The sequence below is a fragment of the Suricata suricatta genome, chromosome 16 (genome assembly GCF_006229205.1).
Source record: "Suricata suricatta isolate VVHF042 chromosome 16, meerkat_22Aug2017_6uvM2_HiC, whole genome shotgun sequence".
NCBI classification, from domain to species: domain Eukaryota; kingdom Metazoa; phylum Chordata; class Mammalia; order Carnivora; family Herpestidae; genus Suricata; species Suricata suricatta.
This window is the reverse complement of record NC_043715.1, coordinates 34,002,703-34,023,379: the sequence shown is the minus strand read 5'-3', so window position 1 is coordinate 34,023,379 and position 20,677 is coordinate 34,002,703. Positions and strand designations below refer to the sequence as shown.

Here is a 20,677-nt window from a genome sequence, read left to right as displayed (position 1 = left end):
GGGAAGCACTAATCTAGTGAACACTGGTGTCATGAGTGCAAAGGGAGCCTCGGTTGTCACTATGAAGCACATTGACTCTTCCTTTCCTACTGTTCCCTAAATGAGCTGCCCTGCTGAGAGATCAGATCGGGGAGCAAGGGGGATTTGGAATATGAAATGGACAAGTTACTACAAGACAAGATTTGGTGGAGAGGGGAAATGTGACCTCACCAACAACCTTCCTCTGCTGCTATAAAGTCACAGGCCCACCTCATCATCCTCATCTAGCCCAAAAGAAGCAGAACACAGAGCAGACCTTGGCCACCAGGCCATTCCCCCGGCTCCAGGAGTTTATGCCAGCTTTATCTGTACAATAAAAATATAACTACATTTAATATGGCATCCCACATTTTGCCCAAAGCACTTCTATTTTTCTAGTTTGAGTTCCCTTCATTTGCATATCTCTCCTTAGATCAAAGAGTTCTGCTAAGAGGGGTTTCCTCGCATTTGAAATGAGATAGAGCTCTCTCCATAGGGTCAGGTCAACCCATCTAAGATCAGGAAGCCCCTCGTACTGGGGCAAGATGCTATGAGATTTAAGACAGTTTAGCCTAAAGAAGCCTTTGCAATACAGGCCAGAAGTCTTCCCCTGTACCCGAGGTCTACCGAAGGTCAAATCAGCTTTTCATGCTCTTGATTTGAAGCTTGAGAGAAACAGCTACATTTGGATATTGTACTCTGGATGGGGTGTTGGGGAAACAGGGAAGGTGCCCAAAAGGCCAAATGACAGCCGTTCTGACAGCTTGCACAGCTCCAGCCTTTCTGCCTCCCTTGGACTAATGACTCAGCTTCTTGTCCGCTTTCCCGGACAGCCTAAGCAGGAACAGTGTGGCTTTTAATGTCCAGTTGAGATGCTTTCTGAGTCTTTTTTTCTGAAAATAACCTCTCACCTTTATACAACATCTTCTAACTTTTCAAGGCCTCATCTTGTTTTGTCTCTTATCTCTCAATCTCCCACGAGCCAGTAAAAGAAGTGACAGCTTTGTTACCAGCCCATTCTCCAGATAGGGAAACTGAGGCATTGGTATGGGACCTGATACAGCCCCAGAGCCTTTTCTACCAGTGTGGGGGCCCACACTGCAGTCCAGAGAGCTCCTGGTGAAGGTCCTCCGGCTAACGAGCACACGCCCTTTCCCAGTTCACCCCGGTGGGGCCTGGCATGATTTGAGCAGCTTTGTTTTGCAAAAACAAAATCTAACCCTGGGTTGGATTTCAGGGGCAAACACAGCTCTTATTTCATTTGTTTCCTCAAGCGAAAAAAGAGCAATCATCCAGCCTGAGCGCTGGGAAGCTTCTGGATTGGCTGCGGGCCCAAGAGTAAAACCAGCGGAGAAATGTTCTAGGAAGCCCACAGGCTCTGGTTCAGGGGCTCTGAGTGCCCTCCTCTCCAACAATGGACAGCTGGACTGAGACTCCAGTGCCATCTGGTGGATGCTTGCATTTTTCAACTCTCAAAAAGTGAGAGACAATGACCTTGGAGAAAGATAGACTCCTTGAGGAGACTTAGGCCTCAGGGGAAAAGGTAGTTCTTGCCTGAGGTCATGGTATCAGTCATCAACGTTCAAAGACTCCACTGCACTGCTGTGATGACTCTCCCCAGTGAGGACTCCTGCTAGGACAGCTATGGCCCACCTGTATCAGGAGCCACAAGTCCCCCTCCAGCGACCCAGGACCCCGCAGGAAGACAGTCCTCCCCACTACAGGTGGTCTCCAAGAACTAGACCCTCACGGTGCAGAGCCATGGTTCCAACATTTAGCACCCTGGCTGGGTGAGAGCCCATTTCCACTGACTTCATGGGGGTCCAGAAGAAATCCAACTTTCTCCACTCTGATTACTGGCCAGCTGAGGAACTTGTTGGCATCAGCCCCACTGGATGCTTCCCAGCAGTGATTGAGCCTACTCAGAGTGAACCCAAAATTCAGATGCTTGGAGCTTATTTTGAGAACCTCCAGTCCTCAGCAAAGAGGTTGGAGACAGAGCTACAGCGATGGGAATGGATGGTTTTCCTGGGTTTTTAAGAAATTTCCCCCTTCTCAAGCTGGCCCTTCTAGACACTGGTAGAAGATCCCAGAAATGCTGGCCAGAACATCCTGTAGCCACAGAAACCTCATTTGCCTCCCCCTTCCCTAAGGTGACTTACCCATACAAAGGCCATCAGATCTGCCTCTTACCCCCAGACAAGGCCCCTTTTGAACATTTTCCCCATAGGTGGCAGGAGAGGAAAGGACAGGATTTCTGCTCCAACAGTCCTCTCAATGCAGGTCAGTCCTGTGGGATCTCCCCTCCAGCAGAAGATGTATACATGTATATACACACAAACATACCACACAACTCTAGCAGCTCACTGTGGAGAGGGGAGGCTGAGGAAGGAGGAAATCTGGTTTGTCTCAGGGTGAAGGGGAATCTTGGATTCCTTGGATTCGTCAAGGCATTCATAACCCTTGACGAGACTGACATTGTGAGAACCTGCCAAGCCCATTCAGGGCAAGCTCAGTAACCCCTCAGCAAGATTCATGTTCCTAAGCCTGAGAGAGTGGCTCTGAGCAAGGAGAAGAGTCTTGTTTTTGCCCAAAAGTCGTGGTCTCCAGCCTTTTCCCCCAGTTAGTGATACCAGGGACATTTGGGCCACCTATGCCCCTCCCAGAGCCTCTGGGCCTCAGGCCCACCCAGACCTTGCTGGAGGAAGGGTGGGTCTGAATTGCTTACACCTGGCTTCCCATCTCCCCACCATCAGTGGTCCAGAGCTAGAGGAGGAGCGCTATGTTCATCCCATAGATAGGGATCCACTGCTCCTGGAGCATCTACCTTCTAGTAGAAGAAAGATCTTGGCCCCACTGAATCCAAAGTTAGGACCAATAGAGGCCATGCACAGAGAGGAGCAGGCAGGGCTATATGCAAGCTGGGAAGGCTGGGGAGTATCATAATTGTAGCCTACACACCTTGCTCCCTCCCTGACCCTGTCTAGGTGAGGACAGCCTCGAATGAGAGAGGCAGGTTTAGGCAGAAGAGGAGACTCTGTGAGCATTAGATGCCACAACCATCCTGTGGCCTCATCGATCCTGCTAGCCCCAGTCACCTGCAGCTGATGGGTCACCAGAACGATGGTCTTCCCGCTGAGCATCTTCTTAATGCACTCCTCAAAGACATGCTTCCCCACGTGGGCATCCACTGCTGACAGGGGGTCATCCAGCAGGTAGATTTCATGGTTCGAGTAGACAGCACGGGCCAGACTGATCCTCTGCCTCTGCCCCCCAGAGAGGTTGAGGCCCCGCTCCCCAATCTGTAGACAGGAGCAAGACTTTTTGCCTATCTCTAGGCTCCACCCCAACCTGAAGTCCTCAGGGAATAGGAACTTCTTGAAGCTTCTCAAGACTCTTCTGTAGACTGATCATTACAATGTCCCAGATCCTCCACCTCTTATGAGGACCCCGGACTATATCAGATGCCTTGGGAAGTAAATTTGCTTCTGCAGGAAGCCTGGTGGGCAGTGGCAACTAGGGGCAAAACTCGTTCCAGTGTTGAGTGAAGGGTTACCTACCTTATAACAGCCCCATTCCAGTTCATATCCCATAGGGAGGGGCTATGTCATGACCACGAACACCAAAGGGAATTGTTGAGCAGAAAGTTCTGGGATAATGAACAGGTGAACAGGATGGAGAAGAGGTTGGAAGCAAATGGACAACGGGGTTCTCTGTTTGCTTGCTTGTGGATCAACCCCCACTAGGACTTCAGAGCTCTACAAAGATAGAAGTCATGTCTACTTTGTTCACCATTATATCTGTAAAGCCTGGCACCACACCTGACCCAGAACAGGCATTCAGTAAGTCTTTGTAGAAAAGATGAAAAGCTAGAAAGACTACTATAGGCTATTCTGTCCAACTGACCCCAAAGCGAGCCCCCATTATGTTGAGCCAGGCATTTGGTTGGGCACTGAAGAAGGACACATGAAGCTGGACAAAACATGTCTTCTATCTACTGTGAGCTCACATACTAGTGAAAGTGGAGGTCTGGTCAGTTATAGACATAATAACAAAGCAGAATTTAACTGAATGTCATCTGAGAAGCATAAACCAAGTATGCTGGGGCAAATTACATCAGACCATGGGATTCAATAAAGGGAAGTCTCCCCCTTCAGGGGGTGGATTTGGGGTTGGAACGCAAAGGGTAGTACCAATAGCAAGAACAGAAGTCTGGAGGCTGGAAGGCAAGTGCATACTTAGGTGGGCAGGTGGGGATGAGTAGAAGCAAACCCTGGGAAGGTGGATCAGGACTGCAGGAAGAGAGGTCCTGAACGCCAGGCCAGGATGGCTGTGGTGGCCATCTTTTTGACACAGGCACATTAAGGGCACTAACAGAGAAAGGTAATGCATTCCAAACTGGCTTTTCTTCAAGATGCTTTAGCTCTCTGGTATCCTTTGGGGTTTTGGCAAAGTGGCAAGACTAAGCAGAGGATACACTGGGATGGGGAAATAGGAAGGTGGCACAGGGACTGCCCTCAAGTCACCCAAGTTGGCAGGCTCCACCCAGGGCCCAGGCAGCTCTTGGGACAAGCAGCTGGGAGTGATGTTTGGAGGGCACAGCACATGAGGCAAGACGGGACCTTTGAGACTCCAGCCACAATGCTGCACTCTTCAATCTATGTCTTTGAAGGACAGAGCCAGCCCATGAAATAAGGAAGCAGCTTTCATCAGAAACCTTCTCTAAGATCAGTCAGACTGGGAATGGCCCCAGGAGTGACAATGCTGAACCCAACACAGGTGGAGTTGGTATCACACCCATTATAATATTCCCCCCAGAATAAACCAAGGTGGAGAGTTCAGGATGTTAGAACCTGGCTTGTCCCACATTTCTTGGGACCTTTCTGTCCTCCAGGACATCTAAATGTGGATGTAGTTGTGGCCTGTCAGCCTCATCCCTTTTGACCCGTGCCACTGTATTGGGGCTGAGCTCCCAGCTCTGCTCACCTCAGTCAGATCTCCATAAGGAAGGCTGCTCAGGTCCTCCTGGAGGGCACAGACACGAACTGTGTGCTGATACCTATGGATACAAATGTCAGAAGTCAGTGTGAAAACAAAAGACCCCATTGCTGCCCTGTGCTGTCTGGAAAGGCATTGCTGGTGTCACTGGGGTAAGGCAAGAAGGTGGCCAGTTGCTTCATCTTTGATATTCAAGGACAGCTTCACCTTGACCTATAGTCAGTCCCCACACACCTGAAGTGGAGTTGAGTCAGGGATGGCTCCTCCCTTCACAAGCTTCCTGGCCTGAAGGGAAGATGATATCAATGTTCATGGAACCTCTGAAGGAAAAACTGGGGGCACCAAGAGCACTGCTCTTAGGAGTCAGAGAAGGGAGTGACAAGTGTGGGCTGAGGTCACTGTGGGAGGCTTCCCTCAAGATGCAAGACCATGAATAAAAGAGATGTGTGTTGGTAGAGGGTAATAGCAGGGTGCTGGAGTGATTACTAATGATGACTCTGACATCTGCTCCAGGATCCTCCTCTACCCACGAGTAACTCCTACAAGGTTGGAGAAAGCAGGACTTTCTCCCCCTGAGAAGCCTGAGGACACTGGGCACAGAGAATGCTGTTTGAGGAACAGAGAAGCCAAGCAAGAATAAGATTCCAGTTCCTTAGACCTCCCAACCCTTTGGAATATCATTGTGCACTGTCTAGTCCTGGACCAGTCTGTAGGGACTCTAATGGGCAAGGCCCTAACCAACTCTTTGTAGCTATGATGCTGGGATCAGCCCTTCATCCTGCAAAGGACAGCAAAGCTGGGGAATCCCATGACCTACTGGGCATAACCCCAGTCCCTCTCCTTGAGGACTTTTGAGAGCAAGGGATCAGGAAAGTCAATAAGCTTTAGTGGGCAAGAACTCAGAGATGTCCAGACCCCAAGCTGTGAGAAAATTTCACACCCTCCTCCCTTGGTTTTCTCTGTACCTCATTCCCACTCAGACTTCCCCCACCCTAGATAGAATCTCTCCCAGGGCACCAGAGTACACACATCCCTGCTTCAGGAAATGGTTTATGCTCTGAATTCCCTCGTGTGCCTAGTGTCCATTCAAGCTCATGCCCTATCCAAGGAACAGTCAGTTCCAGCCACTGGGCCCTAGGTTTCTGTCCCACTTGAAAGGCTGCCTGCTCCATGAAGGTTAATTAGTTGACTAATTTATTTATTAATTAACTGATATCATTACCATCATCACCATCATTGGGATCCTCTCTTCTCAATGCATAACAATGGGCAAGCCTCATGCCTCAGACTTCTCAAGATATACCTTCCCAATAAACAGCACCAGCAAGAGAGTGAGCAGGCAGATCATGAGTAGCTACCCTTCATCTGGCACAATGACCCCTGGCAGCAGTCAATACCCTGGAGCAGAAGCTGGGCATAGCCCTGAGCATCATGCCCATATGATAACTTTAGGAGTACTATACATGGTGGTTAAGATCAGGGGCTTTGTCCCTCCTTGACCTCAACTGCAGCAATTTCTTCCTTGACACATCCCCAGAGGCAAGGGAATCAAGAACAAAAATGAACTACTGGGACCTCATCAAGATAAAAAGCTTCTGCAAGGCAAAGGAAACAATCAAAAAAACTAACAGGCAACCGACAGAACGGGAAAAGATAGTGGCAAATGGCATATCAGATAAAGGGCTAGTATCCAAAATATACAAGGAGCTCACTAAACTCCATACACAAAAAATGAATGATCCAGTGAAGAAATGGGCAGAAGACCTAAATAGACACTTCTCCAAAGAGGACATCCAGATAGCCAACAGGCACATGAAACGATGCTCAGCATCACTCATCATCAGGGAAACACAAATCAAAACCACACTGAGATACCACCTCATACCGGTCAGAGTAGCTAAAATGAACAAATCAAGAGAATGTAGATGCTGGCAAGGATGTGGAGAGACGGGCACCCTCCTACACTGTTGGTGGGAATGTAAACTGGTACAGCCGCTCTGGAAAACAGTGTGGAGGCTCCTCAAAAAACTATCAATAGAACTTCCCTATGACCCAGCAATAGCACTGCTGGGGATTTACCCAAAGGAAACAGAAGTGGTGATGCATAGGAGCACCTGTACCCCAATGTTCATAGCAGCACTGTCAACAATAGCCAAATCATGGAACGAGCCTAAATGTCCATCACCTGATAAATGGATCAAGAAGATGTGGTGTATATATATACAACAGAGTATTACATAACAATGAGAAAGAATGAAATCCGGCCATTTGTAGGAAAGTGGATGGACCTCGAGGGTATCATGCTAAGTGAAATAAATCAGGCAGAGAAGGATAGATACCATATGTTTGCACTCATTGGTCTAACAGGAGAAACCTAACAGAGGCCCATTGGGAGAGGAAGGGGGAAAGACAGTTGGGGAGAGTGAGGGATACAAATCATGAAAGACTATTGAATACTGAAAACAAACCATGGACTGAAGGGGGTGGGGGAGGGAGGAAAGGGGGTGATGGTCATGGTGGAGGGCACTTGTGGGGAGAAGCACTGGGTGTTATATGGAAACCAATTTGAAAATTAACTATTAAAAAAAAGATCAGGGGCTTTGTCAAGGTAGCAATATTTACAGTAGACAAAATATACTTTAAAGCAAAGACTGTAATAAAAGACAAAGTATTACATAATGATACATTATGTCGGTATTATATAATGACAAAGTGTTACATAATGATAAAGGGATCAATCCAACTGGAGGATATAACAATTATAAATATCTATGTATACAGCATTGGAATACCTAAATACATAAAGCAAATGTTAATGAATACAAAGAGAGAATTTGATGGTAATACAATAATAGTAGAAGACTTTAACATTCCATGGACATCAGTGGATAGACAATCCAGGCTGAAAATAAATAAGAAACAGTGTCTTTGAATGAATGACACATTAGACCAGATGAACCTCAGAGGTTTATAAATACCATTCTATCCAGAAATAACAGAATACTCATTCTTTTCAAGTTCACATGAAACATTTTCCAGAATAGGCCACACATTAGGACACAAAACAAGCCTCAATAAATTTCAGAAGACTGAAACCATAGCACACATCTTTTATGATTACAACAGGTATAAAACTACCAGTAAATTATGAGAAAAATTCTAGAAAAAACACAAGCCCATGGAGTGTAAACAATATGATACTTCACAACCAATGGGTCAATGAAATGATTCATTCAATTGGTTGTATTTTTATACACCAATATTGAAGCAACAGAAATCAAGAAACTGATGTCATTTACAACTACACCATGAACCATAAAATACCTGGGAATAAACCCCAAAATGTAAAAGATCTATATGCTGAAAACTACAGAAAACTTATGAAGGAAATTAAAGAAGACACAAAGAAGTGGAAAAATATTCCATTTCCTGGATTGGAAGAATAAATATTGTTAAAATGTCAATACTAACCAAGGCGATCTACACATTCAATGCATTCTCAATCAAAACTGCACCGGAATTCTTCTCAAAGTTAGAACAAACAATCCCAAATTTTGTATGGAACCAAAAAGACTCTGAATAGCCAAAGTAATATTGAAGAAGAAAACCAAGGTGAGAGGCATCACAATCCCAGACTTTAACCTTTACTACAAAGCTGTAATCATCAAGACAGTATGGTATTGGTACAAAAATAGATACATAGACCAATGGAATAGAATAGAGAACCCAGAACTGGGCCCACAAATGTATGGCCAATTTATTTTTGACAAAGCAGGAAAGAGTATCCAATGGAAAAAAGACTGCCTCTTAAGCAGGTGGTGCTGGGAGAACTGGACAGCAAAATGCAGAAGAATGAAACTAGACCACTTTCTTACACCATACACAAAAATAAACTCAAAATGTATGAAGGACCTAAATGTGAGACAGGAAACCATCAAAACCCTAGAGGAGAAAGCAGGCAACAACCTCTCTGACCTCAGCCATGGCCATTTTTTGCTTGACACATCTCCAAAAGCAAGGGAATTAAAAGCAAAAATGAACTATTGGGACCTCATCAAGAAAAAAATGCTTTTGCACTGCAAAGGAAATAATCAACAAAACCAAAAGACAGCCGACAGAATGGGGAAAGATAATTGCAAATGACATATTGGATAAAGTGTTAGTATCAAAAATCTATAAATAACTTACCAAACTCAACACCTGAAAACCAAATAATACAGTGAAGAAATGGGCAGAAGACATGAATAGACACTTTTCCAAAAAAGACATCCAGATGGCCTATAGACACATGAAAAGATGCTCAACATCACTCATCACCAGGGAAATACAAACTAAAACCACTCTCATACCACTTCATGCTAGTCAGAGTGGCTAAAATGAACAAATCAGGAGACTATAGATGCTGGTGTGGATGTGAAGAAACAGGAACCCTCTTGCATTGTTGGTAAGAATGCAAACTAGTGCAGCCACTCTGGAAAACAATGTGGAGTTTTCTCAAAAAATTAAAAATAGAACTGCCCTACAAGTCAGCAATAGCATTATAGGAATTTATCCAAGGGATACAGGATTGTTGATTCATAGGGGCACATGTACCCCAATGTTTATAGCAGCACTTTTAACAATAGCCAAATTATGGAAAGAACCTAAATGTTCATTAACTGACAAATGGATCAATATGTGGTTTATATATACACTGGAATAGTACTTGGCAATGAAAAAGAATAAATCATGCCATTTACAGCAATGTGGACGGAACTGGAGGGTATTATGTTAAGTGAAATAAGTCAGTCAGAGAAAGACAGATGTCATATGTTTTCACTCATATGTGGATCTTGAGAAATTTAATAGAAGACCATGGGAAGAGGGAAGGGAAAAAAAATAGTTACAAACAGAGAAGGAGGGAGGCAAACCGAAAGAGACTCCTAAATACAGAGAGCAAACAGGATGTGCGGTGGGGGAGGGGCAGAGGGAGAGGGGAAAATGAGTGATCGGCATTGAGGAGGGCACTTGTTGGGATGAGTACTGGGTGTTGTATGTAAGTGATGAACCACGGAATCTACCCCAAAACCAAGAGCACACTTTGCACACTGTATGCTAGCCAATTTGACAATAAAATATATTTAATAAATAAATGAATAAACAAACAAAAAACAGAATCAGATAAATACAGAGAACAAATTGATGATTGCTGGAAGGGGAGGTAATGGGCAAAATGGCTGAAGGGAAAGTGGGGGTACAGGCTTCCAGTTACAAAATGAATAAGTCATGGGGATGAAACGTAGAGCACAGGGTATCTACTCAATGATATTGTAGCAGAGTTACATGGTATCTGATGGTAGTTACACTTGGGGTGAGCATAGCGTAACATACAGAGAAGTTGAATCACTATGTTGTGCACCTGAAATGAATGTAACATTGTGTGTCAACTATACTCAAAAAAACTTTTTAAAAAAATATCAGGGACTTTGGAATCAGAACAATCTGTGTTTAGTGGGGTTTTTTTTCATTTTTTTCTTATTTTTTTAAATGTTTTATTTATCTTTGAAAGAGAGAGAGACAGAGAGTAAGCAGGGGGAGGGGCAGAGATAGAGGGAGACACAGAATCCGAAGCAGGCTCCAGGCTGAGCTGTCAGCACAGAGCTGGACGCAGGGCTTGAACTCACAAGTTGTGACCCAACCCAGAGTCAGATCCTTAACTGACTAAGCTACCCAGGCGCCTCCAGAACAATCTGCATTTGAATCCAACTGGGTATCCTTGGAGAACTGACTGTATCTCCCTGATCTTCACTCCCCACTCTATAAAATTGGGCTAATAATTCTGATTGAGTTGTGAGAAGGAAACAAGAACACATATGTAAAGCCATTAGCATAATTTCAGGCGCATTACAAATTCTCCATCAGTGGTGGCTATTATTAATATTATTACCTTTGCGAATCTTTAACTATGAGATTCAGACTGCCCAGCACATCTTCATCCCTTTGATATCCTCAACCGCCATCTTAAGCTTCCTTCCACCTTTCTTCCTTCCTGTGGCCTGAGAGCTGCTATGTTCACCTTAGGAGCAAAACTTCTGCCAGAGAAGCCACATACAAAGGGTGCGTGATCCACCCTACCAGGCTCCATTCAAGCACCACCCTCTCTTCTCTTTCATGATTTTTGCTGTCACTGAACGATCCAGCACTGCCTCCTGCCATTGGCACATTCCTTCTTGGTGCACTGTTATTTCTGTACTTCCGGACTTGAACACCTCAGGGGTAAAGATACACCTGAGCCACCCTTCTGTCCCCCATTGCCCTTCGTGGTCTTGCATATTGCAGCTATTTGGTAAATATTTGACCTGACATTCTAACTGATAAAGATAGGAATCCCTCCTACTAGCCTGCTACTGCAGAAAGAAAAGCCATGCCAGGTAGGGCAGGGAAGAGGCACAGGCAAAGCAGCCCAGAAAACACTGAGCAGAGCAGTCCAACTGGTGCCAAGGACTCTTGCACTGATCAGACCTTCCTGCCACTCTTGAGCCTCCTGACAACAGGATGCCATAGCCAGGGAGGATAAGAGGAAGTAATATGCCTCTTGCTGGGAACTCACACATGCTGACCACTGTCAGCCAGCAAAGACAGTTTGTGCATTCAAAAAATAAGATATGAAGGTCCAGACCACCACTGGAGACCTGACACCCAGATTTTAAAAACCAACTCCATTGGTCTTTACTTCAGCATCACGGAGCTTAGGGAGGTTTCAGGGGGACCTGTATATCAGGGAGCTCCAGTGAGAGTAAATGATGTTGGCCTGGCATTGAGGACTCAATGAATGCCATTTAATAGCCTTGACCTTGGACAGATCAATTCTCCATCCAAGCTTTAGCCTCTTCATCTGTAAAACGGGATTATGATTCCAGGATCTCTCTAAATGGGTATTTATAGAATTCTCATTAGAGGGAGAATGTACACAGCAGCATACCAAACCCAGCAGAGAAACATAGAAAGCTATTATTTCCCAGGGCTTAAAGATAATGGTACAAAGTCTATCCAAAAATTACGACCTGAACTTTGTTTTTATTCCATTAGATAATTTTGAGGACAGTAACAGCAATATATCTTTATAGAATGGATGTCAATTAATAATTTCAGGGCTGATCAATTGCATACTTGCTCCTCATGATTTCGAAGCAATTTTGGTACTTGGCCTAAAGCAATATTGCCAGATATATCTTTCTCCAGTCAGACAACATATGCACTGTTACAAAGAACCTCAGAACATATGCTACCCTGTGCTGGGAATGAAGTGCTGATTTCATCCATTTCTTAGAGTGTGATCACAGCTCTGCTGAAGGTGCCTCTCCTGAGCTCGTGGGTCAGGAAGAGAAAAACCAACACCCATTTGGATCTGATGGATGTTTAATCAGATTTCATTAAAGGGACCCACTTAGTAATCATTACCAATGGCATCAGCATCTATAGCAGAAGGAATAAAATACTGAAGTGGCTCATGCTTTCAAAGTTAATATTACCTTTGGTGATCATACTTTTCTCCAAATAGTATGTTTTCTCTCACATTTCCATGAAATATCCATGCTTGCTGGGAAACATAGGCCACAGTCCCACTGAGTGCCACAGTCCCTTGCTGTAACTGCATCTGGAGTAACGAGACCAGAATGCCTTCGGAAGCCAAACCTCACACACTTCTCTCAGGGGCCCACTGCCTCCTTGCCACCCCCTATTCCATGAACATTAATTATGACGGTGCAAGAGGGTTGACAAGATGTCTTGTCCACATGCTGCAGAGCCCAAATGTGTAAACTGATGGTCTCAAAGCAAAAAATGTACAAGGGGCCAGGCAGGAATGTCACAGGAGAGGCAGTGGTGAGTCCTGCTGTACGCTGGAGAGGCCACCTGACCCCTTTGTGCAGCCAGAACAAGATGCCCTCCGAGAGGACTCAGCATCACAAACACTCCCCTTTGCAGGCGCGCTGGCTGGATCCCACCCTCCTTGGTCAGGCCCCAGGGGTAGAGCACAGCCTGCATGCCTGTGGATGGCGGTCCTGCTGTGCCTGGTCTCAAGGAGGGCAGCCTCAACTCAGCTGAGCGTGCAGTGCAGGGCCTGGTGCCAAGGATGCAGGTCTGGTGCAGCCAGAATTTCTTATTCTTCAAGAGGAGTGGAAAATCCAGTTCCGTGTGGCACATTGAGCAATCCAACTAAAGGCTTGCATGGGCTCTAGTTTGTGACCCCCAGTACATAAGTGCACTTAAGATGATCCCACGTGGTAGGCGTCTGACAACTGGTGGTGTTGCCCTGTTCAAAGCTGTCAGGAGAGGGCATATGCAAGAGATGCCACGGTGCTCAGGGCGGGGGCAGCAGCAGCTGTGTGTTGTGGGCAAGGAAGGAAGGTACCCAAGATCAAGGGATGGGATGCAGTTTCACCTCAGGAATGGTCCAGAGACAGAGAACATTAGACTTGGAGAAGAGAAAAAGATAATGACAATAATGGTAATGATAATAGGCAAAATAAATAGGGGCTATGCCAGGCCCTGGGTTAAGTGCATACAAAAATGCCTATCACCATGACTGGTCCTGGGAATTATCCTATAACTATTATATACAGGATTTTATTTAATCTTCATCACAGCCCTCCTGAGCCCCATTTTACAGACAAGGAAACTGAGGTTCAGAGAGTCTATCACTTACCCAAGATTAAATAATGAGCATGAGGCAGAGGCAGATGTTGAACATAGGCAATCTGGAGCCCACTCATGGGCCACCCTGCCACCCTCGATCCTAGTGACTATGGTGAGGCATCTGATCTCCCCACTGTTACATGGGAAATAGATTCCCTTTTCTCTGAGAGATTCCAAAGGAACAGACCAAAGGGTAGAAGTTAAAAGGAGGCCAACTTCACTTCCATATATCAAAACTCTTGAGAGAGGGAACTGGCTGTGAAATAATGAGTTTCCCACTGCTGGAGATATCTGAGCAGAAGTTGGTTCATTTTTTATGAGATGCTGTGGAGAGACTCATGTTATTCAGTAGAGAATTGGGATGGGTCACCTGCAACACACCTGCTGACTCTAGGGTAATGTATGACAGGCACACACACAGAATCCCAGAGCCTAAGTAACCTCAGGAGCTCACGTGATTCTGCCCCAACCTCCTCCTTCGGACAGGGAAGGAGTGTCAATCTTCCTAGAAATGAGTCAGCTGAGACCAAAAGAAGTCACCCTATTCTAGCAGGCTTTTCTGAGCCTGGTGTCCTCATTTCTGCAGAGGTGCTTTCTCTCCCTACTACAGGCACCCAAGCTTCTCTCTAGGAACAGCAGGGTGGGGAGAAAGAGGACTTAATATTCACTCATTTGGGATGATAAACCATATCAATTTAGAGCTTTGTGAATATGGTAAATGGCCTGGCCATTTTGCTGGGGTCACACAGCTAGAAGTAGCAGACAAAGGACAAGAACCCTGGGCTCCTCCCTCTTCCTACCAGGAGGTCTGCAAAGAAGTTGAGGGCACATTGCTGTGTTAGTTGATGCATACATTCAGTCACTCCATCAAAAAGACTTGACTGAGCTGCAGCTATGAGCAGACACTAGGGATATGGAGATGGATGAGGGGAAAAGCAGATCTAGCTAGAGTCATCGTGAGTCATAGGTTCCTTTGTCTTTCCCTGCCAAGCTGTCTTGCTGGTCTTTCTAATCAAGATGGCCCAAGGCATGGGGAAAAAATGGATTTAATGACTCTTCTCTTCCTTTGACAAAGATGGTATTCTAGACAAGGAAGCCGTCACTGTTTAACCCATGTCCTTAGGAGGCAAACCCAAGAGTGTGTGAAAAGCTCAGCCCTGTATGGACAAGGGGCATAGAGCCACTGAACACATTAACTTCCTGAAAATCACTATCAACTGTCTGCATAGCACCCAGTGCAACTGAGTCCAGCCACTGGGTCTACTGGTCTCAGAGGACCCCAAACACAGCAGGTGGGGAACCATCTCACTGTCATGTCAATGTTCCATTTTCAAAGCTTACCTGACCTAGGAGAGCTGCAATGAGGGAGCTCTTTCCACTTCCAACATTCCCACATATTCCCAAGATCTTCCCCTACCAGAGAAACAGAAAAAAGACAGTCATTTCCCCAATTCTTAGATGGTCTTGGGCTGAAGGTATTGTCCCCAAACTGTGCTGGCCAAGGAGTCACTGCCGGATCTAAGAAGTGGCACCTGCAGTATCATACCCCAAACCCAATATACAGCCTAGACAATGTATAAACCTAAGTCTTAATTAAGATTTTCCTTGGCACAGCACACACAGAAATACATATGAGCACTGATGGGAAACAGCCTTGTGCTGCTTGGGACACACAGCCCTTTGACATGAGCATTGTCCCATGCTACACTCCAGGAAAGCAAATCTAATACAACTTAAAGCCTGCACAACCCAGGGGGACATGGGTAGCCTTTGAAGTACAGAGAGCTGAGTGCTTTTCAAAAGTCATTTTTAAAGTATCCTTGCACTTCGGGCACCTGGGTGGCTCAATCAGTTGAGCATCTGACTTCGGTTCAGATCATGATCTCATGGTCTGTGAGTTCAAGCCCTGCGTTGGGCTCTGTGCTGACTGTTCAGAGACTGAAGCCTGCTTCGGATACCATCTCTCTCTCTCTCTCTCTCTCTCTCTCTCTCTCTCTCTCTCTCTCTCTCTCTCTCTCAAAAATAAATAAACATTAGAAAACTTTTAAAGTATCCTTCCACCATACTGAAGCGTAACCTGAAATTACCAAGCAGTTATTCTATTCCAATATTTTGGGTTCATGGATTATTCTACCTGCAGATTTATTAATTCAGCCACAAATCATTATAAGTGCCGGGTGCTTCTCTGGACAGTAGTAACAGCACAAAACAGTAATAGTATGACAGACAACCATTTTGGTCTGCCCTCATGGAGCTTATGTTTTAGTTGGGGGGACCAATAGTCAACCAGATAAGTTAGTAAAATACAGAGTATGTAAGGTGCCTGCCATGGAAACCAATGAAGTAAGGAGGACATAGGGAGGAGATGAGGACGGGTGGCAAGGACCTTACTGGAAAGGTAAACATCTTAACTTGAGTTCTCCCAGAAACAGACCCTGAGTCAAAGATTTGAGTGAAGGTAGTTTGTTTGGGAGGTGCCATGGGAAGGGGAAGGTGATGCCTCAAGGGTGTACTATTATGTCAGCTTCCATGGGAGGCAAATGAAGTTCAATCCTGCTAAGAAATTCTGGGAACCTAAGAAATCCTGGTTCTATCCACCCCCACACTAATGGCTGAGGGAGTCAAGGATACATTGTCAACAGTCAGTGTTTGAGAACTGCTCCTTTGGCTATTAATGTCCTGGGGCTTTGTGGATGATGGAGAGGGCCCTCTGGCACAGATAGAGATCTGGTGATTGAAAGGTGGCCAGGGCACACAAATGGGTCACTTAAAGTATTTGCTACAGATGACATTTTAGTAAGACCTGAAGAAGGTGAAGGAGTGAACCATGTAGATATCTGGAGGGAAACCACTGCAGGCAGAGCAAGAATCCATGTGGAGACTTTGGTGGACACGTGCCCACTCTCCTGTTCAAGAAAATACTGCAAGTGCTGCAAATGAAACAGCTAAGAGCATTCTCATTAAGGCTTGCTCTCTGTGATCTCTTAGAGCAAAGATGCCCATCATGGAGCCAGACATATCTCCTTTCTCACCTGAGATAGACCAGAAAGGCCCATCACCTGTCTGCCACCTGCAGCATGTGAAGGTTGCTTTCTGTCATCATGAATTTCTTTGACAAGTCTTTATGGAACATGAGGCATAATGCTAGGCACTGGGGATAAAGCAGTGGTCAAGTGTTATCCCTGCCTTATGCAGTCCACATTATCATTGATGCTGCAGGTAAGTGAAGCTGATCCATTTTTATATGTATTTATTTTGGGGAGAGCACAAGCAGGGGAAGAGCAGAGAGAGGGGGACAGAGGATACCAAGTGGGCTTTGCACTAACAAGCTGACAGCAGCAAGCATGATGTGGGGCTTGAACTCACAAACCACAAGATCATGACCTGAGCCAAAGTTAGATGATCAACTAACTGAGCTGCCCAGGTGCCCCAAAGCTGATCCATTTTAATCCACTAAAAGGACTTTATTTGTTTTTGAGAGAGAGAGAGACAGAGAGACAGAATATGAGAGGGGTGGCAGAGAGAGAGGGAGACACAGAATCTGAAGCAGGCTCCAGGCTCTGAGCTGTCAGCACAGAGCCCGACATGGCGCATAAACTCACAAGCTGTGAGATTATGACCTGAGCCAAAGTCGAACACTTAACCAACTGAGCCACCCAGGTGCCCCAAGGACATTTAAGGGCAGCACTTAAGTTGGATTTGACTGTGAGAGAAAAAAGGCAATAGCTAACATAAGTTGAGCCTTACTATGGATTTAGCATTTTTGTACAGTATCTCTTTCAGTCCCCACACCAACCTTGTGAAGTGGTGCTGTGAAAATATCCATTGAGCTGATAAGGAAAAGAGACTCCAAGAGGTTAGGCAATATACTCAAGGTCACACAGCTGCCAGGTGGCTGGAACTGGAACCCAGGTACATCAGGTTCTGGGGGTATAACCTTAATCCACACAACACTGTGTTGCTCCCACTGTCTTCAACTTGTTTCAGAAAACATTGACCATGTCCTTGATGCACAAGCCCAAGGGTCACTGCCATAATGAGAAGGAAAGCCACTAGGGGGCTGAAAGGCAGCTTCTTTAAAACACACAAGTAGTTCACTGAGGCCACTCTGGAGGAATTCCGAAGGCATGGTTGGAACAATCCACGTGCTGCACATCATAGGCAGGGGGAAGGGGATGAGAAAGCAAAGTGGGCTGCACCCAGCAGGACTTAACAGAGACCCTAGCTCAATTACACTCAGCCAACTGAATACCATTTCCAATGAATATGTGGCAGACAACCTTGTTAGCAACAAGAAATAGTACTCTACACCAGCTATTGAGCTTAGTATCGCATAATAAGTAAGAGCCTCTCCTTCTATAGTGCTCACATGGGAAAGGGTGAGTCAACAAGATGGGAGATTAAAATACTAGGCACAGGATTAATGCTGAGCCCTCTGCAACAAAATCAACAAACACTGCCATCCCGGGAACACTGTTGCTGAATTCCCAGTCCAAGAGAATCACATGCAGAAGACCAAACGTTCCCTAAATGCAGAGCTTTGTCTAAAGACTCTTGCATACTGAAAACAAACTGAGGGCTGAAGAGGGAGCGGGGAAGGGGAAGGGGGGTGATGGTCATGGAGAGGGGCACTTGTGGAGAAGAGCACTGGGTGTTATATGGAAACGAACTTGGTAATAAACTATTAAAAAAAAAATAAAGACTCTATTCCCCATTCCTGAAGGGAGCAGCCAACAGACCCTAGCTGGCTTCCTGTGCTAGGTTGCTTATTGATCTCATTTACTTTTAACAAGCATGGTGTTTCAGAGCATAGACTCTGGGGCCAGGTGTCCTGGATGTGAAGCTATCTTCTACCACTTGCCAGCAGTATGATTTGGGGTGATTTATTTAACCTCCCTGTGTGTCACATTTCTCAATCATAAAGTGGTGGTAGCAATAATACCCACCTCTTAGGGTTATTGAGATGGTTAGATGAGTTAGTTATGTACCTGGTAAATAATAAGCACTCATAACTGTCAGTTATTATCTATAATAGTACCCCAATGTGAAATTGAGAACAAATCCAAAAAGATTTATAAAAGATAGTCAATTTGAGCCTAGCAACCTGAGATGGGTTGTCCATTCAACATTGCAACTGGGTCCTTCGGAGTTTAAAGATCAGTACTATTACAATCACCATGTTTTGTCAGCTTGAAGAGAATGTACATAGTTTTAAAATTGGGGAGGGGTGCCTGGGTGGCTCAGCTAGCTAAGCATCCAACTTTGGCTTTGGTCATGCCTGCAACAGGCTCTGTGCTGACAGCTCAGAGCCTGAAGCCTGCTTCAGATTCTGTCTCCATCTTTTTCTGCTTGTCCCCTGCTCATGCACTGTCTCTGTCTCTGTCTGTCTCTCAAATATAAATAAACATTTTAAATTTTTTCAGTTTATAATTGCAGAAAGAAAACAGTCTAGAGACATCCCCACAGCACCTCCAGCTCAAATGAATTATGTTAGGTCTTGATAAAACATAGCTGTGTGATACAAGAAGGAAAGATAGAAGCCACACTTGCAGAACACATACCCACCTTTCTCACCACAAAGCTTATATTGTGCAGAACTGATTTGGGGCTACCACTTTGCTCCTCTGGGCCAGCAACTTCCTGGACTGATGATCTCAAGCTGTAGGCCTCTTGCTTATGTTTCTTAAGAAAACACTTTTTCTGGTTCTGCACTTTCTTTGGATCGCTTTTTCTGCTAGTTTCTCGATCCCATGTCAAGGTAGCATTTGCTAAAAGCAAGACAGTATCTGGGTCTTCTGGTTGGGTGATGTAAGATGGAGGGCTTTTATCTATGAGAATTTTCTAAGATTAAAGAGACAAAATTAACTGGGCAGACATTATGCATTTACAAGAATCATCCCAATATATCTTCTAATGACCCAAAACCATATCTTGGCAATTCTACTTAGGATATTTAGGGAAGATATTCCCCTGGGAGAAGTTGCAGCAGAAATAGTGTACTAACTCATGCTATCTAGGACAGATGCCTCTTTAGCCACAAAGCCTATGTGGGTCACCCACATTGGAGACTGCTGATCTCAGCTACATTTCTTCCTCCTGCCCAAGGTAATCAGTGTTTCCTAGTCTTTGGGTGTGGCTTCGTTTCCTGGCACTAATGATTATGAAACCAAGGTCATATGCTCAGCCTCTGCCATGTCTTCTTCCTAGTACCCACTCAGCTCAGTTCAACAAAACATTTGCCAAGCATCTGCCCTGTGCCAAATTCTGTGGTAAACAGAAGAAATAAAACTATGATAAGGCAGGATTCTTGTCTTTAAATAGATTACAGCCTAGGGGAAGATGGGAACATACACAATCATCTCAGCATAATGTGAAAAGAATAAAACTTTGTAACTGCCAAAGAAGGGACACTTGGCTCCCAATCCTGAGGTCCATGTTTGATACCCAAGCTGAGTATGCACAGGTGCTGCACAGGCAAAAATGAGGGAAGGAAGAGGAAATGAGAGCCTTATAACAAAAGGCATGGCATTAGCAAAGGCAAGGAAACATTCAACAGCATGGTTTCTTAGGGTGGGGACATGAAACAAGCAATCCAGGATTACCATACAGCTCAAGGTAGGAAAGGGATAGGAAATCAGGTGGAGGCATAACTGAGGACCCACTGATGGAAGGCTTAGTTTCAATCCTGAAAGGAACAAGAACTCAAGGATTTCAAGCAGTTGAGTATCAGTGGTCATACCAATAATTCAACAACTCTCTAGGGGTGAGTGCAATACAGATTTAAGGAGAACAATGGAAAGGGAAGATTGGTTCATAAATCACTGTGATAATTCAGTGATGGCAGTAGGGATAGAAAGATAAGGCCTTGAATGAAGGTGATGCCATTAGGGACAGAGAAGAAGTCAAGGAGTCAAGAAATAGCATTGTTCCTGTAGTCTAAGATATCTGATAAAATATATACAATTAATATGATGGTCTTCATTCT

At 45.1% G+C, this 20,677-nt stretch overlaps 1 protein-coding gene across 1 annotated transcript in view; it reads right to left on the bottom strand.

Annotated features, from left to right (window-relative positions):
• Positions 1–20,677, bottom strand: part of ABCC12 (ATP binding cassette subfamily C member 12) — a 64,416-nt gene that overhangs the window by 27,593 nt on the left and 16,146 nt on the right. Inside the window, exons 9-13 of the mRNA XM_029925176.1 lie at positions 19,258–19,533; positions 15,034–15,105; positions 12,528–12,652; positions 5,005–5,077; positions 3,117–3,320 (exon numbers count right to left, since the gene is read on the bottom strand). Coding sequence (XP_029781036.1) covers positions 3,117–3,320; positions 5,005–5,077; positions 12,528–12,652; positions 15,034–15,105; positions 19,258–19,533 — 750 coding nt within the window. The remainder of the gene's footprint in view (positions 1–3,116; positions 3,321–5,004; positions 5,078–12,527; positions 12,653–15,033; positions 15,106–19,257; positions 19,534–20,677) is intronic.